Source organism: Eschrichtius robustus, chromosome 11 (genome assembly GCF_028021215.1).
Source record: "Eschrichtius robustus isolate mEscRob2 chromosome 11, mEscRob2.pri, whole genome shotgun sequence".
Lineage (NCBI taxonomy): Eukaryota > Metazoa > Chordata > Mammalia > Artiodactyla > Eschrichtiidae > Eschrichtius > Eschrichtius robustus.
Window position 1 is genome coordinate 14595357 of NC_090834.1, and position 22913 is coordinate 14618269.

At 53.5% G+C, this 22913-nt stretch overlaps 1 protein-coding gene across 1 annotated transcript; it reads left to right on the forward strand.

Moving 5' to 3' along the window:
* Window positions 1-91: 91 nt before the first annotated feature.
* On the forward strand, window positions 92-10708 carry SCN2B (sodium voltage-gated channel beta subunit 2). The gene is made up of 4 exons (XM_068555775.1): window positions 92-311; window positions 8914-9080; window positions 9385-9595; window positions 10285-10708. Exons 1-4 carry the CDS (start codon window positions 242-244, stop codon window positions 10482-10484), a joined length of 648 nt encoding a protein of 215 aa, XP_068411876.1. The 5' UTR covers window positions 92-241; the 3' UTR covers window positions 10485-10708.
* Window positions 10709-22913: the final 12205 nt, after the last annotated feature.

A 22913-nucleotide genomic window follows, 5' to 3' on the forward strand; every position in this document is an offset into this window, starting at 1 on the left:
CAAAATTTACTCCATCCACTTTTTTCTCTCTCCCTTCCACACTCCCTCTCTCTTTTTAGCAGCAACATACAAGCCGGCCATATTAGAGAGATGGAAATAAAGCTTCCTTAATGTTGTATGTGTCTTTGAAGTACATCCGTGCATTTTTCTTTTAGCATCTAACCGTTCCTTCCCTGTAGCCCTCGGCCCCTCAAATCACCCTCTCCCCTATCCCACCCGACTAGCATCTCAGTCTCTGAAAATGCACAAAGATGCCTGGCTACCTCGCCCTGCCTTCAGTCTCACGGGGCTCAGTCTCTTTTTCTCTTTGGGTAAGTTAGACTGCACATCTGCATGCTCCTGAGGGTCCAGAAGTGCAGCCGCAACAGGAGGAGGATGGGGGCCGGGGGCAGGAAAGAAGACATCGCTTGAACCTCCCTTCGGCGTTGTCCTTGGGAAGGGAGGCACGGGGATGGGGGGAGACGTGGCTGGGGACTGCATAACGCTGGGACGACTTGGTCGCAGAAATGTTGGGTCAGGGGATCTGAGCGTTCCTCGGAGGTGTCAATTGTCAAGGGAGGTGATTTTTCTTTGGATTTCCCTGAAATGGACGTATGTGGGGGGCTGGGGGCGGAGGGTAGGCTGATGTGCAGAGCCTCTTCATGAATTTTTTCTTTTAGCTGCTACAAATCTCCTGGGACTTGATGCTCCCTTAAGGGGCTTCTTCTGTGAACCTTGATCTTTGGAATCTGGTGGATTTAGGATATCAGAAAAGAGTGTACGGGGGAGTAGGGGGGCAGAAAGTTGAGTCTGGGTCTGGCTTCCTGGAAATCTGTACCACCGATTTGTTGCAGTGTGTGGAGGCGTAGGTGGGACGCAGGCTTGAGGAATGATCTCTGCATTGGGAAGAGAACGGCTGAAGCAGGCACTGATGGAGAAGCTCTCTGGCTTGGGCCAGATGGAGTGGAGGAGGGGTCAGGTGAAGGGATCAGAAAAAAAAAAGAAAGAAAAGGAACACATGAGTGTGGTTGTGGCCCTTTGGATCATGTCTCCGAACTGTCCAGCTCCACCTTGCAGACTGTCAAGAGATCCAAATGCTAATTTCATACATGGCCACTCATGGACTTCCTGGTGGGTAGGTGGGCTAGGGAGTCACTTGCAAGCCTGCTTTATAGGTAGTTTCCTTCTTGCTCTTAAACTTACTCATTGCTGGCATAGCAATTGAGGATCCAGTCCAACGGCTGTCAGTGGGAATACTCCCCATCCCAAAGTCTCTCTCTCACTCCTTCTCTCCCTCTTTTTCTCTCCTTCTCTGGCATGCTGTGCTGGATATTGGGCAGGAGTGCTAGAGACAGTCCAGGGCCCCTGACAGCCTACACGATAAGGCCTAGGAGCTTTGCTGAGTTACTGAACATATTAACAACAGAGCAGGAGTGTTAGGGAAGCTCAGGCAGTAGAGACAGCATGAGCCTTGGACTCGATCTGGGTTTAAAGCCACCTTTGTCATTTACTTCATACTATCGACAAGTTACTCCCCTCTGAGCTTCAGTTCTTTCCTGGGTGAACTGGAGAATACCTACTGCCTGGGTTTTTTGTGAGTCTGGCACATAGCAAGTGCTCAATAATAGCTAGCCTTTATGAACTCTTTTCACGTGCCCACGCGCTGTGTATCTTGTTTAGTCCTCACGGCAATTGGTTACCGTATGGGGCAGATACATTATGAACCTCACGTTACAGATGAGGAAACAGGCACAGAGAAGTTAAGTACTTGCCCAGTAAGGTCACAGTAGTTTAAGGGGAGCTGAGATTTGAACCCCTGGTTGTCTGACTTGACCCCATTCTTTTTTTTTTTAACATCTTTATTGGAGTATAATTGCTTTACAATGGTGTGTTAGTTTCTGCTGTATAATAAAGTGAATCAGCTATACATATACATATATTCCCATATCCCTTCCCTCTTGCATCTCCCTCCCTCCCACCCTCCCTATCCCACCCCTCTAGGTGGTCACAAAGCACCGAGCTGACCTCCCTGTGCTATGTGGCTGCTTCCCACTAGCTATCTGTTTTACATTTGGTAGTGTATATATGTCCATGCCACTCTCTCACTTCGTCCCAGCTTACCCTTCCCCCTCCCCGTGTCCTCAAGTCCATTCTCTATGTTTGCATCTTTATTCCTGTCCTGCCCCTAGGTTCTTCAGAACCATTTTTTTTTTTTAGATTCCATATATATGTGTTAGTATACAGTATTTGATTTTCTCTTTCTGACTTACTTCACTCTGTATGACAGACTCTAGGTCCATCCACCTCACTACAAATAACTCAGTTTCGTTTCTCTTTATGGCTGAGTAATATTCCATTGTATATATGTGCCACATCTTCTTTATCCATTCATCTGTCAGTGGACACTTAGATTGCTTCCATGTCCTGGCTATTGTAAATAGAGCTGCAATGAACATTGTGGTACATGACTCTTTTTGAATTATGGTTTTCTCAGGGTATATGCCCAGTAATGGGATTGCTGGGTCGTATGATAGTTCTATTTTTAGTTTTTTAAGGAACCTCCACACTGTTCTCCATAGTGGCTGTATCAATTTACATTCCCACCAACAGTGCAAGAGGGTTCCCTTTTCTCCACACCCTCTCCAGCATTTATTATTTGCAGATTTTTTGATGATGGCCATTCTGACTGGTGTGAGGTGATACCTCATTGTAGTTTTGATTTGCATTTCTCTAATGATTAGTGATGTTGAGCATTCTTTCATGTGTTTGTTGGCAATCTGTATATCTTCTTTGGAGAAATGTCTATTTAGGTCTTCTCCCCATTTTTGGATTGGGTTGTTTGTTTTTTTGCTATTGAGCTGCATGAGCTGCTTGTATATTTTGGAGATTAATCCTTTGTCAGTTGCTTCATTTGCAAATATTTTCTCCCACTCTGAGGGTTGTCTTTTCTTCTTGTTTATGTTTTCCTTTGCTGTGCAAAAGCTTTGAAGTTTCATTAGGTCCCATTTGTTTATTTTTGTTTTTATTTCCATTTCTCTAGGAGGTTGGTCAAAAAGGATCTTGCTGTGATTTATGTCATAGAGTGTTCTGCCTATGTTTTGCTCTAAGAGTTTTATAGTGTCTGGCTTTACATTTAGGTCTTTAATCCATTTTGAGTTTATTTTTGCTTCACCCCATTCTTAACCACTGAATTCTACTGCCCCCGATATTTAAGAAATGATGCTTCTATAGTAACAATAATTTGGATCAAAGAATCTTAAGTACAGGCAAAAAGAGGGAAGTTGGGTGAGTGACCAGTGTGCAAGGAAATGAGGATGGAGGACAGGCAACCTCTTTGGGGAGTTAGGGAGAGCTTCCTGCAGGAGGGAGAGCCTTATCTAAGTGAAGAAAGCAAGGGGGCTCGGGGACCATGCCCAGGGTGTGGCTTAGAGGAAGATGGAATCTAGGGTGAAGAGGTCAGGGCATGGGGGCTGTGAGGCAGTGGTGGGAGGAAGCTAAAGCCTCTGCAAACCTGGATGGGGGGAGGGTGCAGGAGTAGGGACCTTGAACTTGAACTTGATTGGTGCTGTGATGAGGCATGCCCTGGTACTCCAAGGCCGAGGGCTCAAGTGGACAATGGAACCTTGGTGGTTGTAGCAGCATCAGTCCCCAAGATGGAGGGATGTCACAAGTGACAAGGGAGGGGGCTGAGACAGGGCCTGGGTTTGTGAGGATGACTACAGAGCTGACAAAGGGACAGGGGACAGCTGGCCAACCTGCTGTACACACGACAGAAGCACATGAGACTAGTTTTCAGTTAGAAGCAATCCAAATGATTGGTTTTCCTTAGAGTTTTTCTCAAAACTCTTGGCTCCACGGTCATTGGCATGGTTACCAAAGTCTGGGTTATGTTAGGCGAGGCTGAAAAAGTGGAGTCTGGTCCTCACTCAGGCCCACTGCACACGGACACACAGGGGAAAACGCCTTCCCTTCCCTCTACAGACTTTTATCGAGTGCCCACTGTGTGTCACATGCTGTTCTGGGTCCAGGGATGCCAAGATAAATAAGAATCAGCTCCCCAGAGTCTCCCGAGGGACTAGGGAACATAAACAAAAAATAGTAATGCAGCATCCCATGTGCTGTTAGCAGCTAACCTTTGGTGGGGACTGACCATGTGCCAGGCACTGCTGTGAGCTTTATGTTTTAGTATTCAATCCTCACAACAGCCCCAGGAGGTAGGGCCTATTGTTGTCTCCCATTTTACGGATGAGGAAACTGAGGTGCTGGGAGGTGAACCATCTTTCGTAAGATCAGACCACGGTGCTAGAGCGCTGGTCTTGGCCACTATGCCATTCTGCCTCCCGGTCTGGAAGTGACAGAAACCTCCCAGTCTGGGGAGAGGGCACGGGCACTGGAGAAGCTGCCACGGGGGCGATGCCTTGTTAGCTGGGATCTGTGGGGTAAGCAGGAGGGCTCAGGGGCAGCAGGGTGAATGAGCTTCCCAACCTGCAGCAGAAACACGTGCAAAGGCATGGAGGAGTGGGAGAAGGCGGCGTTTTCAGAAAAGTAAGAACTCCAGGGTCACTGGAGTGGTGGAAGCGTGAAGGGTTGGGAGCAGGACAGGAAATGAGGCTGGGGTGCTGGATGGTCCCAGTTGGCAAAGGGCTCCGAAGCCCAGGAGCCTGGACGAGATCCTGAAAGCAGCAGGGAGCCAATGGCGATCGGGGGTGAGGGGTGACAAGGACAGATGCTCTCCTGGCTGCATGGGGGTGGCCTGGCCTGGGAGGGAGACCTGAGGCGGTGGGTCTGAATGGTAAGGCAGCCCAGGAGTTGGGCTGCGTGTCACAGTCACCTGGGAGGCAGGGGTTGCCCTGGGACACAGCGTGCTCCAGAAGGGTGGGGACTAATTTCTCTGCTTAGACAAACTCCGTTCTTTTTTTTTTAACCAAGAAGAAAATTAACCTACCTCATAGGTTGCTGTAGGGTTGGAAAGAGGCGTGAAGAGAATTAACTTCTAGTTTCTGTAGGAAATAGTGTTTGACAGGAGATGAGCAAATTTTTGTGATCTCTGCAAGACGGGCCAGTTAGAAAAGTGTATGACATGGGGCCTGAGGTGCCCAGATACGCCTTAGAGAGAGTGAGGGGGCCTGGGCACCGGTGAAGTTTTGGAACTGAGCTCAAAAGCCACATCCTTACGGTACCCTTGTTGAATCATTTCCTTTCTGTGAGTTGGAGATCAGAGACTCAGGCTCCAGACCTGGTCCCAAATGGGACAACCAGGAAGACTGTGAGCCCCCCTTGTATGGAGTTTCCTTTAAAGAAGACCATACCCCTCTGGCCAGCCTGACTGGCTGGGGGCTGACATGGGGGCCGGACCTGCCATGTAGACAGCAGGAGGACTGAGCCCTGCGACCCCTTGGAACAAAAATCACCCCCTCACCCAGCCTCCACCCCTCAAGCTGCTGTCTAGAGCCTGGCAGCCTGGCAGCCTGGGTTCCAATCTAGCTTTGTCACTTACCAGCTGTGAACTTGGGCTATTCATTTAACTTCTTTGTGCTCCATTTCCTCACCTGGAAAGTGGGGGTGATAATAGGGTTGTTGTATTAAATGAGGTGATATCTGTAGGGTATGTAAACAGCGCCTGGCACACAGTAAGCACCTTGTTGTTACTATGAAGTCCTTTTGTGGCCCTAGCTGTGGATTCGGCTAATTTCCTGAAGCAGCAGAGTTCATCAGGAGCCCAGGAGTTTGCTCACAACTCTGTCCTCGTTGCATGATGATTTCCTCGTCTTTAATGAGGGCCTGGATTGGCGAAAGGCCTAAGGCCCTTGCCCTGAGCTGGGACCCCGGGAGTCCTCAGGCGGAAGTGGGCGCTGTACTGGGAGCCAGGAACCGTGATTCGGGACCCGGCTTGTCCCTACCTGCTGTGTGTCTCTCTCAGGCCTCACTTTCCTCGTTGGTAAGATGATGGAGCTGGATCTACAATTCCTGAGGTTCCCCCTGCTTTGGTGGCTCCTGTTCCTCTCTCTGCAGTTGGGACTTGACGGTTGACCTCTCTGACCACTAGAGGGCACACGTGTCCGCCTGGTGCCTCCTGCAGGCCGCGCCGTAGGGATGCGGGGAAGGACCCGGATTGCACAGTCTCAGCGTGCCCCCCTCCTGCTGGCCAGAAAAGGCCCCTCACTCCCCAGGGCCCTGCCCTCCCGCACAGCAGAGCGCTAGCTCCTTCAAGATGGAGGGAGCTCCTGGTAGGGTTCAAGTTCTGTCTCTGGAGTGATGTTGTGGCCTGGGGCGGGACAGAGGCAGGGGTGGGTCAGCCAGATGTGTGGAACCTACTTCCTAATGCCACTTGGAGGCTCCTTTTGCTCAGGTGCCCTGGGAAGGTCGCCGAAACTTCCCAGGGAAGGTGCTAGGGAAGCAAGGTGTTCCTGGGATGTGAGGTAAGCTCAGGACACGGCCCTGCCGGGCTCCTTCCCTGAAGATACCTCCGCCTCTGCAGAGCGGGGGCGGAGATGGCATTTTCAGCACACCTCCTCCTAGCCTGGCGCTGTGCTCAGTGCTTTCATAACGCTGTGAGGGTGAGGAGATAGGAACTGGGCTTTGTTCTCCTGGGGGTGCCGCTCAGCCTCTCCAGTTCATATTTCCCTGCTGAGCACTTGAACACACCTGGAAGCCTGGCCTTGCAGGTGGGGCCGTGTGCCTGTGCCTCTATCTAGGGCTGGGTCCTGACCTCCCTGGCCAGCAGTTCAGAGCATCTCCTGTTCTTAAGTCCTGCCTACTGGCCCTGGCCACTCATCCCAAGGGATGAGCTGAGTGGAAGGACTTCGCTATCCCTGCTTCCAGGCTGCAGTGCTGCTGCCCCTGGGGTGGGGCCGGGCAGCTTTGCACAATGAAATCTTTTGCAAAACGCGAGCCCTGTGCAATCCGGGGGAATTCCAAGGGGCTGCCCTGAGGGGTCAGGCTCCAAGGTGCCCCTGCCGGGAGACTGCCCCAGAAGCCCTTCCTGCTTAGGGGGCGGAACTTGAGGACAATTTAGGCTACCCTTTGCCTTATTTTTATTTTGTATTTTTTTTTTTTTGGCTGTGCCTTGAAGCTTGCGGGATCTTAGTTCCCCGATCAGGGACTGAACCCTGGGCCACCGCAGTGGAAGTGCCGAGTCCTAACCACTGGACCGCCAGAGAATTCCCCTACCCTTTGCTTTACATATTTTATCTTATTTAATTATTACCATAACCCCAGGAGGTAGGTATCATCAGCTGCGTTTTACAGAGCAGGGGCCTGAGGCTCAGAAGATGGAGGAACTTGCCCATGTTCTCCCAGCCGATAGAAGGCAGAGCTGGGATTGAACCACGTCTAATGGGGTCTCCGTGCCTCCTAGCTGCCCCCCTGCCGCCCCCTAGTGGCTTCTCTCACTCAGAAGAATAGTGTCCTGGTCCTGGCCTAACGCTGGGACCTCAGCTCTCTCCAGTTGCCCCCTTGATCACTCTGCTGATTGTGTTCCGATGTGTGATGCTCATTCCAACTGCTGGAACTTTCCTCTTGATGTTCTGCTGCCTTGGATTCCTTCAAAATTTCAAATGGCTCACTCCTTCACTTTAGTGGGGGGGCCACCTACAGGGCACCGCTCAGAGCAGCTTTCCCTGACCACCCGATGTCAAACACACCCTGCACCTTGCTTTATTTTTTACAGCCCTTGCCTGTGAATCAATACCTAAAGTTACATCATTTCTTTTCCCTGTTAATGTCTGTCCTCCTCCCTAGAATATAAGCTCCATGTTACAGTACCTCTGCCTGCCTCCATCATAGCAATAATCCCTGGGGCCTAGACTGAGTGCCTGGGGCACAGGAGGTGATTTATAAATATTTGGTATATGAGTGAATGAATGATTGATACTGAGCATTACTGCTTCTCCTTTATAAAGAATATTCATCTCTTGGGATGAGGCTTTGACCATATTGGCAGAGAAGTTTAGAATTCAGCCCAGGGCTAGGGTGAGGTGAGTGCAGTGCCCAGGGTGCAAAATTTAAGGAAGTGTTTGCATGACCCTGAGGATGGGCACCCCCTTAAATCTTGTGCCCAAGGCTTTCTGCCCCTCTGTGGGCGGGGGGTGGGATGGGCACTGCAGCTTCAGCTGGGAGGGCTTTGGCTCACTCCCCTCACCCTAGCCTCTGCCCTGCTTGGAAGGTCAGAGTGGGCTGGGCCTTCTCAGGCCACACACCCAGGGCTCCTGGACCAGGTCCAGCGCTCCCCAGAGGATTCTGCACCCTGCTGTCCCTGCAGCCTGTATCAGCTCCTTGCCGTGGTGTGTCCAGGCCTGGCATCTCCAAAAGGGACTCCTGTCCTTGTAGACCCATCAGTTGATCCCTTCGGATTGTGCCTATTCTTCTGGGGCATCTCTTCCTTCCCGTTGCTCATCTGCTGTCCCTGCCAGGAGCCTGAGGAAGAGAAGGGGGCTGGGCTGGGCTGGCCTGGGCATACGGCTTGACTCTGCCCTGCGGTATAGAGAGCGAGGCCTTCTGAATCTGCTTCTGTCCTCAAGGCTGCCTGCCCCCAGGGGACACTGCATCTTCAGCTGGAAGGGCTTTGGCTCAGCCGAGATGGTTGAAAGTGGTGGGAAGAAGGGGAAACCGAGGCCAGCACTGTGCAGCCCCTTGTCCAAGCCATCAGGTGACCACGACAGGCCTGTGGCAGGACAGCCAGGTGGAGGGAAGGCTTGAGGCCATCTGTCTGTCCCTGGCTTGACAGACGATGTGCTCTCTCTCCACCCCAAGGGCCACATCAGTTACCGCTTAGGAGCTTTGCCCACCCCACTCCACCCCACCCCCTAATTTCAGCCATAAGGGACCCAGCCAGCTGTCCTAGCTCTGCTCCGCTCCCCACCAGGTGCAGAGGCTTTTGCCCCCTCCCTGGCCTTGTCAGCCAGAATCCTCACCAGCTTGTGGCTTTGTCTACAGTGCCACCAGGGAGGAGCATGGAAGTCACAGTACCTACCACCCTCAACGTCCTCAATGGCTCTGATGCCCGCCTGTCCTGCACCTTCAACTCCTGCTACACCGTGAACCACAAACAGTTCTCCCTGAACTGGACTTACCAGGAGTGTAGTAACTGCTCCGAGGAGATGGTGAGTTCTCAGATGGAGGCAGGGGTGGGGGAGGCAGGAGCCCCACAGCGTGAAGCTCCCCTTTCCCACCACCTGCCCCTGCACTGTACCAGGACCCTAGCATACCCTGGTGGGCTATCTGCTCCTGAGGGCATTGGCAGAGGTGTGCTGTCGTGCCTGGGTGGCCCTGGGAGGGTGGCAGAGATCTAGAGGTGACTGCCTCTCTTCCAGGTAAAGGGGGCATCGGAGGAGGGGCATCCTGCTGTCCTTGCAGCTCCTTGCTCATCCAGCCCCCTATCCTGTCCCTCGCCTCCGGCCCCCCCAGTTTCTCCAGTTCCGCATGAAGATCATTAACCTGAAGCTGGAGCGGTTCCGAGACCGCGTGGAGTTCTCAGGGAACCCCAGCAAGTATGACGTGTCAGTCACACTGAGAAACGTGCAGCTGGAGGATGAGGGCACCTACAACTGCTACATCATGAACCCACCCGACCGCCACCGCGGCCACGGCAAGATCTATCTGCAAGTCCTCATGGAAGGTGAGGGGCTGCTGGGGGGCCCTGCCCGTTCCCACCCAGCTACTCTCCAGCAGGACTAGCTGGGGCTCCTTGGGAGAGGCTGTGCCCTCCTGAGGGGTGGGAGCAACAGCATGTGCTGGGTGGAAGGCATCTGTTTTACTCCTTCCAGTCCTTGAGGACTATGTCTCAGAGAGTCCTGATGATGCTATCCAGCATGATCACGATCTTAAGAATCCCAAGAGCAGCTTTCATTTATTGGACACTTGCTATGTCTCGGTTATAGCTAGGGCTAAACTCTCTAGATGCAATATCTCACTTCATCCTCATACAACCCTATGAGGGAGGTACTATGATTATTCCCATTTTACAGGTGAGGAAACTGAGGCTATGTAAGGTACCTAAGGTCACACAATTAATAAATAGTACAATCAGGACTCAAATTAGGTCCATTTGACCTCAAAGTCCATCCTCTTTGATACTGCATTATATTGCCCTCCCCTGGGGCTTTTAGGTGCCCTGGGATTATGGGGTGGGTGGGGCGCTTAGAGGTCCATGGCCTGGGTTGATTTCTGGCTTTGACTAGAGTGCTTTCCACGGAGGAGAGTAAAGTCAGGACCACCCCACACCTACTGCAGGGAGCAGGGGCCAGTGGACGAGGCTCCCTTTTCCAGCCCTAGGGCTCAGCGGGTCTGTTTCCTCTCCTTCTCCAGAGCCCCCTGAGCGGGATTCCACTGTGGCCGTGATCGTGGGCGCCTCCGTCGGGGGCTTTCTGGCTGTGGTCATCTTGGTGCTGATGGTAGTAAAGTGTGTGAGGAGGAAAAAAGAGCAGAAACTGAGCACGGATGACCTGAAGACGGAGGAGGAGGGCAAGACGGATGGAGAGGGCAACGCGGACGATGGCACCAAGTAATGGGCGGGCGGCCGGCCCTGCAGCCCCTCCCTTGCGTCCTGTCTCCCTCTCACTCTCCGCCCTGCACAGTGTGCCCCCGCCTGCCCTCTCTTGGTGTGCTTCTCTCGAACCAGGACCCCAGGGCTGACCTGGGACCTCCTGAACCCCTCCCTTCGTATCTGCCACCCTGCACCAAGAGAGACTCACCTCTCTTTGATTCGAGAAACCTGCCCTGGCGTCTGGGATGTGTGGGCCCTGGGGGGAGGGAGAAGCGGGCTCAAAACTGCCAGCCTCTGAGAAGAGGCAGGAGGCCTGTGGGAGGGGCGCAGAGAGAGAGGGGGGGGGTGGGCAGTGGAGGAGGAGGAGGCCAGCTGTCCAGCCTGCCCAGTGCGTGGACTGGTCTGGTGGCGGCTTCAGAAGGGACCTGCAGGTGGGACGGGGCTCTGCTGGCTGCCTCTAGAAGGCCTGGGGCGTGGCATGCCTCTGCTCCCTGAGCTGCTCCTGGCCCTGGGCAGCCTTGTCATGGGGGTGGTGATGGGTTCCTATAACTTGGGGGTGTGTTGAAAGGATGATCGTGCGTTTCCTGGGCCTTGAAGGGAAGGAAGCTGGAGGCAGCTGGAGACAAGCCTTGGCCCAGGGAGCTCTGCTCTCACCTTTCTCCTTCGATAGCTGCTACCACAGAAGCCTCTGGGTTTCTGTTGGCTTGCAAAGCCCTTGGGATTTTTGGCAAGAAAAGTACCAAAGGGCTGCTGAGCTAGGCCATGGGGGGCGGGGAGTCGTGTTTCTCCAGGTGGTGGTCATTTTTCACTGCAGTTACCCACTAACAGGAGACAATTGCAAAGTTAGCTGAGGGACGAGGGGCTGGGGGCTCCGTTGTAAAATGGAGTTCAAGGTTGACTGCCTTCTCCCCCAGGGTGGCCGCCATCACCTGGGCCAGGAGCAGCTGAGGTGCGGAGATAAGGAGGGAGGGGGTGGGAGCCACGTCGGAGGAGTAGGTGTGCAGAGCGGGGGCCTCGCTGGGGCTTCTGTTCAGACTTTCCCCGTTACCCTCAGCAGGGTTTCATCTGGCTTCTGGCCCTGAGGGAAGCATGAGGGGAGCCTTGTAGCCTCTGAGATCCTGTGGCCATGTCACATCTGGAGCCATGTCACACCCTCCCCTGCCCCGACAGCTCTCTCTGGGGGGGAGGAAAGTAGCATTTGTGGGGAGCCAACTTTCACTGCCATTTTACTCACATGAAGAGGGAATTGCTCAAGCCTCAGGAGCGGGAGAGAGACAGAGAGACACTGCCTTGGAAGATCCTCAGAGATCAGCTAGCCAAGTCACCCATACTACAGACCGGGAGACTGAGGTTCAAACTCACAACCGAGGGGCCTGTTTCTCCTCTGGTACCTCAGTCTCCAGTTTGGATGAACAGAGCCGCACTTTGCCCGGTGGGAGGGGCCTTTGCAGACAGAGAGATGAAGGAGATGAGGAGAGGGAGGTGAGCTCCTCCAGCCCTGCTCACCTCCCCGGAGCCCAGCCCCTCCAGGCTGTGACTGAGGCAGGGATGGGGTGATGGGAGTGGGAGGGCAGAGCTGCTGGAATGCCCCACGCCCACCCCAGGCTGACCCTCTGCAGCACTTCCCAGCCTTTCTCAGAGCTCAGGCCCTTCCCCGGGCTCAGGGGGTCAGAGCCCAGGGCAGGAGTCTGGGGAAAGGGGGTAGAGATGGGACTCTGACAGCTTCTGGGACCCCTCTCTGCCTCTGCCCAGCACATGGCCTTTCTGGGGAGAGAGCAATAGCATACGGGCGATTCAGTTTAATTCCCTTCAACTCAACATCCATTTATTGAGCATCTCCTATGTGCCAGGCACTGGGCCAGGTACTGGGGATGCACACAAAGCCATAACAAAGCCATAACAGAGCTGGGAACTGCTAGGTCAGCACTGTGGGGACCAAGATGAATTTTTTTTTTGGTGCATCTAATTCCACCTCTGCAGCCACTGCTTCCAGGGCTGGAGTAGGAGAAAAAGGAAGAGATTCCAGAATCTGGGCCCTGGGAAGGGAGGAAAGGAAGGAAAGAGGGAAGATACAATAGGGAAGAGGGTGAGAGGCCAGACAGAGTGGGCACAGAGGGGAGGGTGGGCAACCAGCCTGAGAGCTCCTGGGTGGGAGGAGTCCAGCTCACCTGGAAATTCTAACTCATCAGTACCTAACTGCCAATCAACACACTGCCAATGGGGGTGGGCTAAGCCCCCAGGATGCCTGGGGTGGGTGGACATTGCCCATCCTTGGAGCCAACCAGCTGAGAGGGGAGAGATGGGTAGTGGGCACACTCGTTCCAGCTGAGACCAAGGGTGGTTGTAATAACAAGTCTGCAGCTTGCAGATTTCACTTTTTGGCAACTTCTTAAGTGCTCCCCTCTTCCAGGATGAGTGAGGATCTGTGTGGATGCTGGGAACTTTTCTTTTTCCAGGACTCATAACATTTAGGGAAATTGTTTGCAAGATTCCCTAGGTTTATTCCAAGAAGTCCTAACTCTCTATAAAGAAGCCCAAGACTTCTGGGTTCCTTCCTTTCTCTGCCCTGACCTAGAGGGTCCTAGGTAGAGCAACGCCTCTCCAGGGGCCTCAGGCGCCCAAGCAGATGGGGGTGGGCCAGGAGCCACCTTTGTCTCAGGTACCCATCCTCATATGCACTTTCTGCCCGAGCCTCTTAGAGTCTCTTCCAGAGGCCTCATAGAGCTGCCTCCCCCAGGGCAATGAGGCTGGGAACAAAATGGGGCTTCTGTGAGTAGAGGTGGGAGACTGGTGAGATGTTTCCACAGCACCCTGCTTTCTAGTGTATACCTCTTCCTGCACCGTGGGGCTCAAGCCCTACTTCTGGCTGCATGTTCCCATCACTGCGCTCTGCTGGGTTCAGTCTGCTGGTTTTCTCAACTGCCTCTGCCTCTCCTGTTCTCTTGGAACCCCCTATCTGTCCCTTTCTCCTAATTAAGGGCCCCTGTAAAGAGAGATGGGCTGGCCAACCCATGGGATTTAGCTTATAAGAACAAAGCACATTTTTTCAGGACTGAAATGCCTTGAGGTGCCTTGGAACTGGCTTTGGAAATAGCTATCTGCCCCCTAGCTCTGGACTAATCACAGTTATTCCCAATTTATAAAAAGGAAAAGCTGGATCCATATTTCTCCCTGTGAGTCTCCTTGGTGAGGTTGGGCTGGTAAGTATTTGCAAGGTCAGGTTAAGCAGATGGACAATTAAAAATACTGGCCAGGTCCAAAAGACAGTCCCAGGCCATAGGAATGGCTTGGTGCAATTGGAACGGGTGATGAATGGAGAAATTTTTCTTCCTACATACGTCTTAAGGATAGACAGCCTGTGTCTCTTGCTGTGCCTCTTGCTGATGTCTTCCTTTATTGAAGCTTGCTGATGCGTTTGTACATAGTCTATATATAGGTAGAGATATATTATATATACAAATATAAAACATCTCACTACATCCACCCCGAAAGTTACGTTGAGGGGGAAACAATCATTTCTCAGTGTTTTGAGTTGATTCACCAAAGGCAAATTATGGAATGTTCTTGTTGCTCTTTGTGCACTTGGAGGGGAAAACACAACTACTTATGCACTTTCTAGGATTTATGTGCTATGTGGTAATGGAAGAGGTGGTGGGGAGAGAAACTGAAATGGTCCTCTGTGACCCAGCTGCTGTGATGTGTCTGCTTTGGGGAGCAGACAGTTTCTGTTGCAGTTTGTCTCATTGCTTGGATTTATTGGCTGCAATAAACAGATGGTCTCCCCTGAACATCCCTTGAGTGTGACTTTTTTCAGGGGTGCAGAGTGGGGCAAGTTGAGGCGGTGCCAGGATTGTCACAGGGAGTCCTGTTGTTCCTTTCCTGGTGATGCCATTGACACTGCTGGGTCCCCATCAAGGATGAGATCGTTCTGCTCCCCTCTTGTTAGATGTTTCCTCTTTTTCCCTCATTGCCTTCCCAGAATCCTGGCGGACTCCATCCACCTTGAAAGCACCCTGGGGCTAAACACCCGCTTCTTGGAGGGCTCTTGGTTATTTCTGGAAGATGACAACCCTTTATGCCCCCAAGGCTAACCGTCATGCCGATGTTGTCTATTCTTTCCGTGGTTGGATGGGCCATCCTTCCTGCCCCGTTTCTAAGCTGTGTCTGACTAGGCAGACATCTGTTTCATCTGCTCTGGGCTCAAGAGAAATAGCTGACAGCTGGTGCAGAGTCTGCCCTCATGCAACTTCACGGATGAGGGTGGCTGCAGGGAAGAATCAGGTCGCTCATGTCCCATCTGTGAACTGCTCTATCCTAGTTACGTGCTGCTGAATCGGCCGGCCCTCAATTCAGGACCAAAGGCAACCACCTGGCCCAGGGGCTCTGCTCTCCCAGACAGCCCAGTCTTTTTCTCTCTTGCCTTCTGTTTTTGCATCTCTTTGCATTTTTCTCTTTCTTACACACACACCCACACACCCTTGCCTAGGAGGCTCACCCTATAAGAAAATCCTCAGCTTTCTGAATGCAAGGAAATGCTGAAGTGCTTGGTTTCTACTTTTCTCATGGTTTCTTTGTCATTTCTGCCTGCTCCCTGGTAACCCAGAGACCTTCGCCAGTGGTTTAGTGGTCAGATGCACTTTAGAATATTCTAGGAGTAGCCTAACATTTGTAGTCCTAATGCCGGCAGCTGCTACCCGAGAAAGAAGCCAGATAGAAGGTGGCAGCGTTGAACAGAGGTGGCTGGTATTTGACAGAACCAAAGGTACCTTGGTTTAAAAGGATGTCTGCCCTTGGAGCCCCTGAGTCCTTCCAAGGATGGGATGTCAGAGAGGATGCTTCCCTACTTAACAGATGATAGGAAACTGAGGCAGGGGATGTGGACTCAGGTGCTGGGGATTCTGGCTGGTTCCTTCCGGGTGGACACAGCATCTAACTCAGTCCAAGGCTTTTCCCCCAGAACACTTGGAGGACACTTTGGAGCTGGGCCTGGCTTCTGGGAGGACTGGGTTTGGCTCAGGTGTCTCCCCTAAACTGATGTTTTGGGGCCCAGCCTGCTTGGGGCCTGGTGAGGTAGTTCTGATTGAGGAAGGAGCTGCCGTGTGCGGGAAGGGCTAGCTCCCACGCTGCAACTCAGAATTGCTCACCGGCTTCCTGTGTCCCCCACCTGAGGTGCTGGTGCCTCTCCATTCCCACCGCTCTTTTGCTTCCCGCCGGAGCCCCTGCGGGGCTCAGGCACAGCCATCGGCCTGCCCATGGCGGGCTGCCCCGAATAGTAGTCTGTATGCGGAGCCTCTCAGAGTCCCTAGGACAGGTTTTGAGGCCCAAAAGGAGCGGGGGATGGGGAAGAGTAGATCTTTACAACATCAGAGACGGGAGGGATCCCGGAGACTACTTGGCCAAGTCTCCTGATTATCCTGAAGGGGAAACTGAGGACCAGATCGGGGAAGTGATTTGCTTAAGGCCACATGATGAGTCAAGGACAATCCAGGATCTCCCGGCTGGATCCAGGCCGCCTGTTCCTCCCACAGTCCACACCCAGTCTGAGCCTAGCGCTCGGCATAGCTCGGCACAGCAGCCCACACCAGCCCAGGCTCCTGCCTGCCCCTCCCCAGTGGGCTTGAGTTGAACAAAAAGAGGCCCCCATGCTTCTTGTAAGGGCACAGTTTTGAAAGCTGAGGTTCAGAGAGGGAAAGTAATTCTCCCAAAGTCACACAGTAGGCTAATGACAGAGCTTGGTTTTAGTCGCCATTCCAAGTCCCATTCCACACCTCAGTAGAGTGCCTTTCCTCATGCTGGTTTGTATATGGTCCGTCTTAGGCCACTTGTCCCCCTCCCATCTTGCAGGTGTTGTGTCTAAAAAACTTCAGGTGAGAGGAAGCTGGGACAGTGCCTGGTGGGATATGGGTTGGGCAGCTGGGTGCACAGGAGCGTGGGTCCCCACTGAGGTCTCCTGCCCTCCTCCTTTGGCACTTCAGGGGCTCAGAAGGCCCATGCTGGCAGGGCTCTGCAGGCACTCTTCTCAGATGGCCGTGGTCAAATTGACCCTGAAGCCCGCCAGATTCTAGTCACTCCTGGCTGCCTGCTACCATGCTGATGTGCAGGGCGCCAACCACCTTTTAGGACAGGCTCTGGCCACCCAGTGGTTGAGAGCTCCAGAGGACCATGGGGAAGGAAGCTCAACTTAGAACTATATCCTGGCATCATGACATGGCCCATAAATTTGGTCCTAAAACAGATTAGCCTAGGACCCCACTCCTCTGCAGGGCTGAGGAGGCCTCTGTCTGGAAAAGGGAGAAAGACAGTGGGAGGGAGGTGGTGGGAGTAGATGAGTTGGGAGTAGGTAAACTGTAAAGCAGCTTCTCCTTTTCTCTGGCAATAATGACTTTGAGAGTCCACGAGGTGCTGGGAAGGGGGGCAAGTGGACACTGGGTGCTCAGCTTGGCTACTTTGGAGTCCATGAGAGGGGCTGTCCCTTACAGCCTTGGCAAAGTCACTTTTATCCCAACTGCAGCTGCCTCTGCTTCTCAACTGCGACAGATTCCCTGTAAACAGGTGGCATAAGGACTAGAACTGTTTGCCTCAACAGACTGAGACCCTCCTGTGGGCAAATGGGCAAAAGAAGGGGGTGTGTTCCTCCTGGAGGGGAAGTGTGTGTCACAGCTGATGGCTAATACAGCGGGTGGGGCTGTGGCCACAAGGAGAGGGATTCGCCTTGACCCATTCTGCCCCAGGGCGAAATATTAGGGCTGGCGGACAGAGGCAGATATTGATCCAATGGAAGTCAGAGCTGTGCAGAGGGTTGAGTTTCTCTGAGGTAATAAGCTCCCCATCCCGGAAGGTATTCAAGCATAGCTTGGGGGTGTTGTCGAGAAGATTCATATGTCAGGGCATACTTTTAGATGCTGTCTAAATTTACTGACAATGGCCCTCTGCAGCCCTCATTTTAGGATTCAAATGATAGAAGTAGGATTAACTCTTGCTTGCCTGAAGATAAACAGGACACATGAATGGGCAAACTCCTGTCCCTCTGCCTTGTTACTCAGTCACGCTCTACCCCAGGCTGCCTCTGCACTCTTCTACCTGCTTGCCCTATTCATCTTTACCCGACTTAGCAATGGTGGTGGAGAGAGAGTAGGTGGCGAGCCCCTATTCACAGTGAGAAATAGGCCGGAAGAGGGTGGAAATTTGGAGTTAGGAACCCTCAGGAACTTCTTTCCAAAGATCAGGCCAAGTCTAACTTGTATCTTTGGCCCTCCAGCTGGGGCAAAGCTTCCCCTGTCCTTCAATCAAGACCGTAGAAAATGGTGACAATCTTTTCAGCCTTTTCCTCCCTTCACCCTCCCAGCTTTGTCAAAGTCTTCAGCCTTCCCATCCTTGCCCCGTAGCACGCTCACACCCTGTGGGCTCTCCACAGGAGCTGATGCTCTTGGGAAGGGCTGTGGGATGGGCGGGCTCATATCCAGCCTCAAAGGGTTTGGAGGGTGGGGCCGGGGTGGTGGCAGGGTGAGTGACAGTCGGCTAGACTAATCAGGATGACCACCATTTACTGAGTAGCTACTCTACCTGGCCCTGAGCTCAGTATTCAATGTGTATCAGCTGACAGTACTCAGGACAACTCCCCAAATATGCATTCTTTTCTCACTTTTACAGATGAGGAGACCTGTTATACTAAGTTATGTGTACACTCAAGGTGACACAGTTAGAAAATAGCAGAGAATTCAAACCCAGGGTGGAGTGAGGCCAAAGCCATCAATCACATCAGGCAGTGAATGGGAAAGGGCAGTGGACTGGCCTCTTGCGGCCCAGAGACCTAGGAGTGGGTGGGGGAAGGGTGACTGGGAGCCAATCTCAAAATGACCGTGGACAGCCAGAGATGGGCAAAAGTGTCTGGAAGCAGAGGCAAAGGTTTCCCAGTGGGTCTCTAACATCCACCTCCTGCCTGGCCTGGCCTCTGACCCCACAGCTCTGTGCAAACAGCTCTGGCCTCCCGCTGGCCACCCTCTCCTCTCCTGGTTTCTGAAAACCTATAAAACCTCTTCTTCACCTGCTGACCAGTTGTCTCCATCCCTATCCCTCCTCCTCGGCCTGTGTCTCACTCCAGCTTCCCCAGGTTCCCCTTCATTCCAGGCAGACTCTCCCCTGCTCCCATGCTTCTTCCCTTCCTCTTGGTCATCTCTCCTGACCTTCTGCCCCTGCCATATCTCCTCTTCTACTCCACATCCTCCCTCTCCTCTCACTTTGCAAGATCCACTGCTCTCACACTAAAATGTTCACAGTGGATGGGACCAGAACACTCGGGGAGCCCTGCCTGGCGCTCTGCACCATTTTACGCTTCTGGTTTGGTCAGTCTGTCCCAGTGCCCAGTTCAGCGGCAGGACCAGGTCTACGGTTCCAGGAGGACATCTAGCCATTCAGCTGACTAGGCAGTCCCCCTACAGTGAATGACAAACCTTCCCAATGCCTCCGACCCCCAGCCCTCCTGAGCCCCCATCCTCCCATGATGGACAAACAGTGGGGCATGGTAATCCATGAAACACAGAGGTAAACACAGCTCTGGGGTGCTGGGTAGGGTGTCTGAGACCCTGCCATGGGGCTTCACGCCCTACCCCAAAGTGGCCCAGAATAAAGGGATGCCCAGGACTCACCCCATCTCTGAGCTGCAGTGAGGGAAGCAGATGCCTGCTCCTGGAAGGGGGCACATGCCCCTCTCCAGCTTGGGACTGTCCAGTGAGCATCTCCGTGGTCAGAATGTTTTAGCTCCCTCCTCCCTCTGCCCTCCTCCTCCCAATGAGCTCATCTGTCTGGGGCTCCCCACCCCCCTTTGCCTGAAAGGATGTTTGGAAAGAACCTGGCAGAAAACAGAAAAAGAGGAAGGGAGGGATGGAGGAGGTGACTGCCTACCTGCCTGCGCCCAGAGCCCTCAGGGAAAGTGGAGATGGGCGAGGAGGGTTCAGGAAGAGTTCATCGCTACTCCAAGTCGCATGCGAGGTGGGCTGGGGAGCAGCGGGCAAGGTGGCCAGTACTGGTTCCTTGCTGGGCTGCTGAGCCACGTGCCTGCGGGTTGGTTGGGTGCATGCTGCCCTGTTAACCCCCTCAGCACCTGCCAGACTTCAGTGGCTGCTGAGACTGTGGCTGAGGCAAGTGAGCACCGAGCTGGAGGGCAGGAACGGTGAGTCGGGATGCGCAGGGAACAGGTGCATTAGAAGGAGGCTCCCAAACGCCTGGCCAGGTAGCATCCACCCAACCCCAACCCCAGAGGCAGAAGGATTTGGGAGCATTCAACTTTAAGTTACTGTATGCAGAGCATCTCGGCTCCTGCAGTTCCAGTGCCCTGAGGTTGGGGCCCTGTTTATAACTGGGTTATAAGCTCCTGGTGTCGATCTGAGTGATCTGAGGTCAGAGGGAGAGGGGCTGGGAGGTGGGGGCATGTCGGGGGGGTGGGGGAATCCCTGCAGAGCCCCCTCTTCTCTGCCTCTCTGAGCCGGGTCAGCGCGGTGGTCGGCCAGCTCCATTACCTGCAATGCCCCGACAGGAGCCGCGAGGGCTTATGGGGGAGGCGGAAAGGCAGGCAAGGGCAAGGGCAATAGGGGAGCCAGAGGAGGAGGAGGTTCCCTGCCAGGCTCTTATTACTTAGAAGGAACTCCTCTCAGAATAGCTCTGGAGACCTCGCCGGAGCTCTCCCTTCCTCCCCTGCCAGGGTCTTGGCTAGCTTTCTGAGAATTGACAGGGGATGGACTCCTCCATCTACCCGCCCCCGGTGGAGGTGGAAGGTGGGACCGCCCCCAGGGTTGAGTACCTTCCTGGGTAAAAGCATCTCCCGGAGGCTGGGAGCTGGAGCTCTGCCCCCATTTCTGCCAGTGCCACTTCCCCACCACACAATGAACCTCATACCTGCGCTCCTTCCTAGCTCCCATCCTGCTCCCCTGAGGGCCAGGGTGGAGGCGGAGGGCAGGAACCGAGAGGCTTGCCTGGTCTCAGAGAGGACTGTTGGACTAACTGCTTCAAAGAACCTGAGCCCTCCCCCGCACACCCATCCCCCTGGAAAAATCTCCTTTCCCCTTAAATCTAGGCCCTATCTCCTCCCACCTGAGAACAGCTTCCTGGCAGCTCCTTGGCTCAGGGTCCAGTCCCTCTCTGCATCCCTGAAAACTTGCTCTTCAAGGTATTTCTGAGCCAGGCTGCCCAAGACCTGAGTGTACAGGACCCCACCACCACGAATCCAGCCTGCTGGCCACAGCGGGGGGCTGTGTCCAAACCACCATCCTGCCCTCTAGGGACCTCCAGCAGGAGGAGGAGAAAGAGCCAAAGTGCCCGTCCTTCTGATCGATGGACAAGGGTTTTGAGAATTTTTGAGGAAAGTGCTCTCTAAATGTAGAATTCCTCTAGCCGCTAATGCATCTTTCAAGCACTTTTTCTGCCCAACTGTGGAGCCCTCCTGATGTTCTTTAGAGGAAAGCTGGGGGTGTGGAGGGAGGGAATCAAATAATGGGGGAAGTTCTAATTCTGACTTTAAGAATCACTTTCTCTGTGACCTTGGGCCACACATTCTACCTCTCTGGGCCTGTTTCTTCATTTGGGAGGCGTGTGGGTTTCCTAAGGACCCTTCTGGCTCTAAGAATTGGTGAGAGCAGCGAGGCAGCTGAGAAGATGGAGGGCACGGAGGAAGCTGGCACCTTCTCGTGTCACCAGGGTCTAAAGATATCCAGGGAGTGCTGTCCCCTCCCTTCCCCTTTCTCTGGGCAGGGGTCACTTTCCTTCCTTTTGGCTCACCTCCTGTCTCAAATCAACCTCCGGCTCTGAGAAACATGACCCCTGCTGTAAAAATAAAGTAGGCAGTGTGGATGTCTGGCCCTGTGGATCTAGTGTCTGGGACCTCCTGGAGAAGGAGGGGGTAAACGTGCAAACTTGGAGACAGGAAGAGTCTTAGGCTTTTTAGGGCCACAGACCTCTTTGAGAATAACAAGAGCTAAAATGTACTGTGGGCTGACCCTATGCCTAGAACTCTGTTAGCACTTTTACGTGTGATAGTATCTCATCCAGTCTTCATAGGTCCACATCTGATGTTTGTGAGGCCCGGGGCAACTGCACAAATGATAATTACATATATGTCTAAATATAAGTTATGAATCAAGATAACAGAGTGTTAAAACTCATCTATTATCCTCCACCTTTGATGAATTTTCCTCAGTCTTCATTTTAAGGCCAAGCCCAAAAGCCATTCCCTGGCCCACTCTTCCCTGGTCTTGCTGGGACAGGGGCTCTCATGCATGCCTGGGAACCCTCCACCTGCATGTCAAGTGCCATCCACTTCCCACCCTCTGTAAACAGCTGCCCTTTGCCCACTCCCTTGGCCTGTGGGTGCACATCCGGCATGGGCAGCTCCTGAGAGGATTGACCCGGGGAAGAGGCCTGCTCGGAATCGGGTCATGTGAACAGGGAATTCCAGGGTCCCGGATGTTCGGAGCATGGTCTAGAAGGGGAGGTGTATAGACTACCCTCCCTTCTGTCCCAGGAACCACTTTTCCAGTGAGGAGGCGTAGGGCCAGAGGAGGGCCAGAGTGAGGCCCTCCAAACTCGGGAGCCCAGGGCTGAGGCCCCTTTGCCCAGGTCTAAGGGTGGCATCGCTCTTAACAATTGCATGAGGTGAATATCGTCACTTTCACCGTATCACAGATGAAGCTTCTGCAGAAGATTGCATAACTTGCTCAAGGTCATACGACAATAAATGCTGGAGCTGGGACTTGATTCCCCAGTGCCTAACTCCAGAGCCCCTATACCACTCTCACAGCTATACTGAGCAAGCCTCTCTCCTGGAAAAAAAGAGAGACATTCAGCATTTCCAGTACAACCTCAAGGGGTCCATGATCTCTGAAGCCCACCAGGGACCCCAGGTTAAGAAGGTGGGCGGTGCGGGGGCAGTAGCAGAGGTCAGGCCATGAAGTGGGAGCAGGTTTCCAGGTCTGAACCAGCCTCCAGACAGGCAAAGGTTGGAGGGTCAGGACCTCAGCCAGGACCTGTGGTGGTGGGAGGGGGCTGGGATGGTTGGGAAGGGGCTGCTGAGGAGGATATCAGACATGAGTTACCAAACCACCTCAAATAGCACTACTCACTTGTAACTCAAGAGGGTCTGGGAAAAAGCCCTCGGACCTGGCTGTGACCCCCAAGCCCAGAGGCCTGCCCTGGACTCCTCGACCCCCACCCCAAAAGGGAGGCGAGGCCAAGGGAGTCTTCCAGGATTCTGAAGGACTCAGGACACCCTTGGAGGGGGGTAAAAGGGGAGGGTCTGAGGTGGTGGCCTAGGTGGGAAAAATGAGAAGTAGCGGCGCCGCTGGAGGGTGAAGCGGGGCTTGGACCCGATCGGCGGTGTCTGGCCGATTCCGTAACCAGGAGCATCATGATTTTCGAGGAGTCCATGAAGCCATGGGAGAGGATGGTGGGCGGTTGGCGGGGG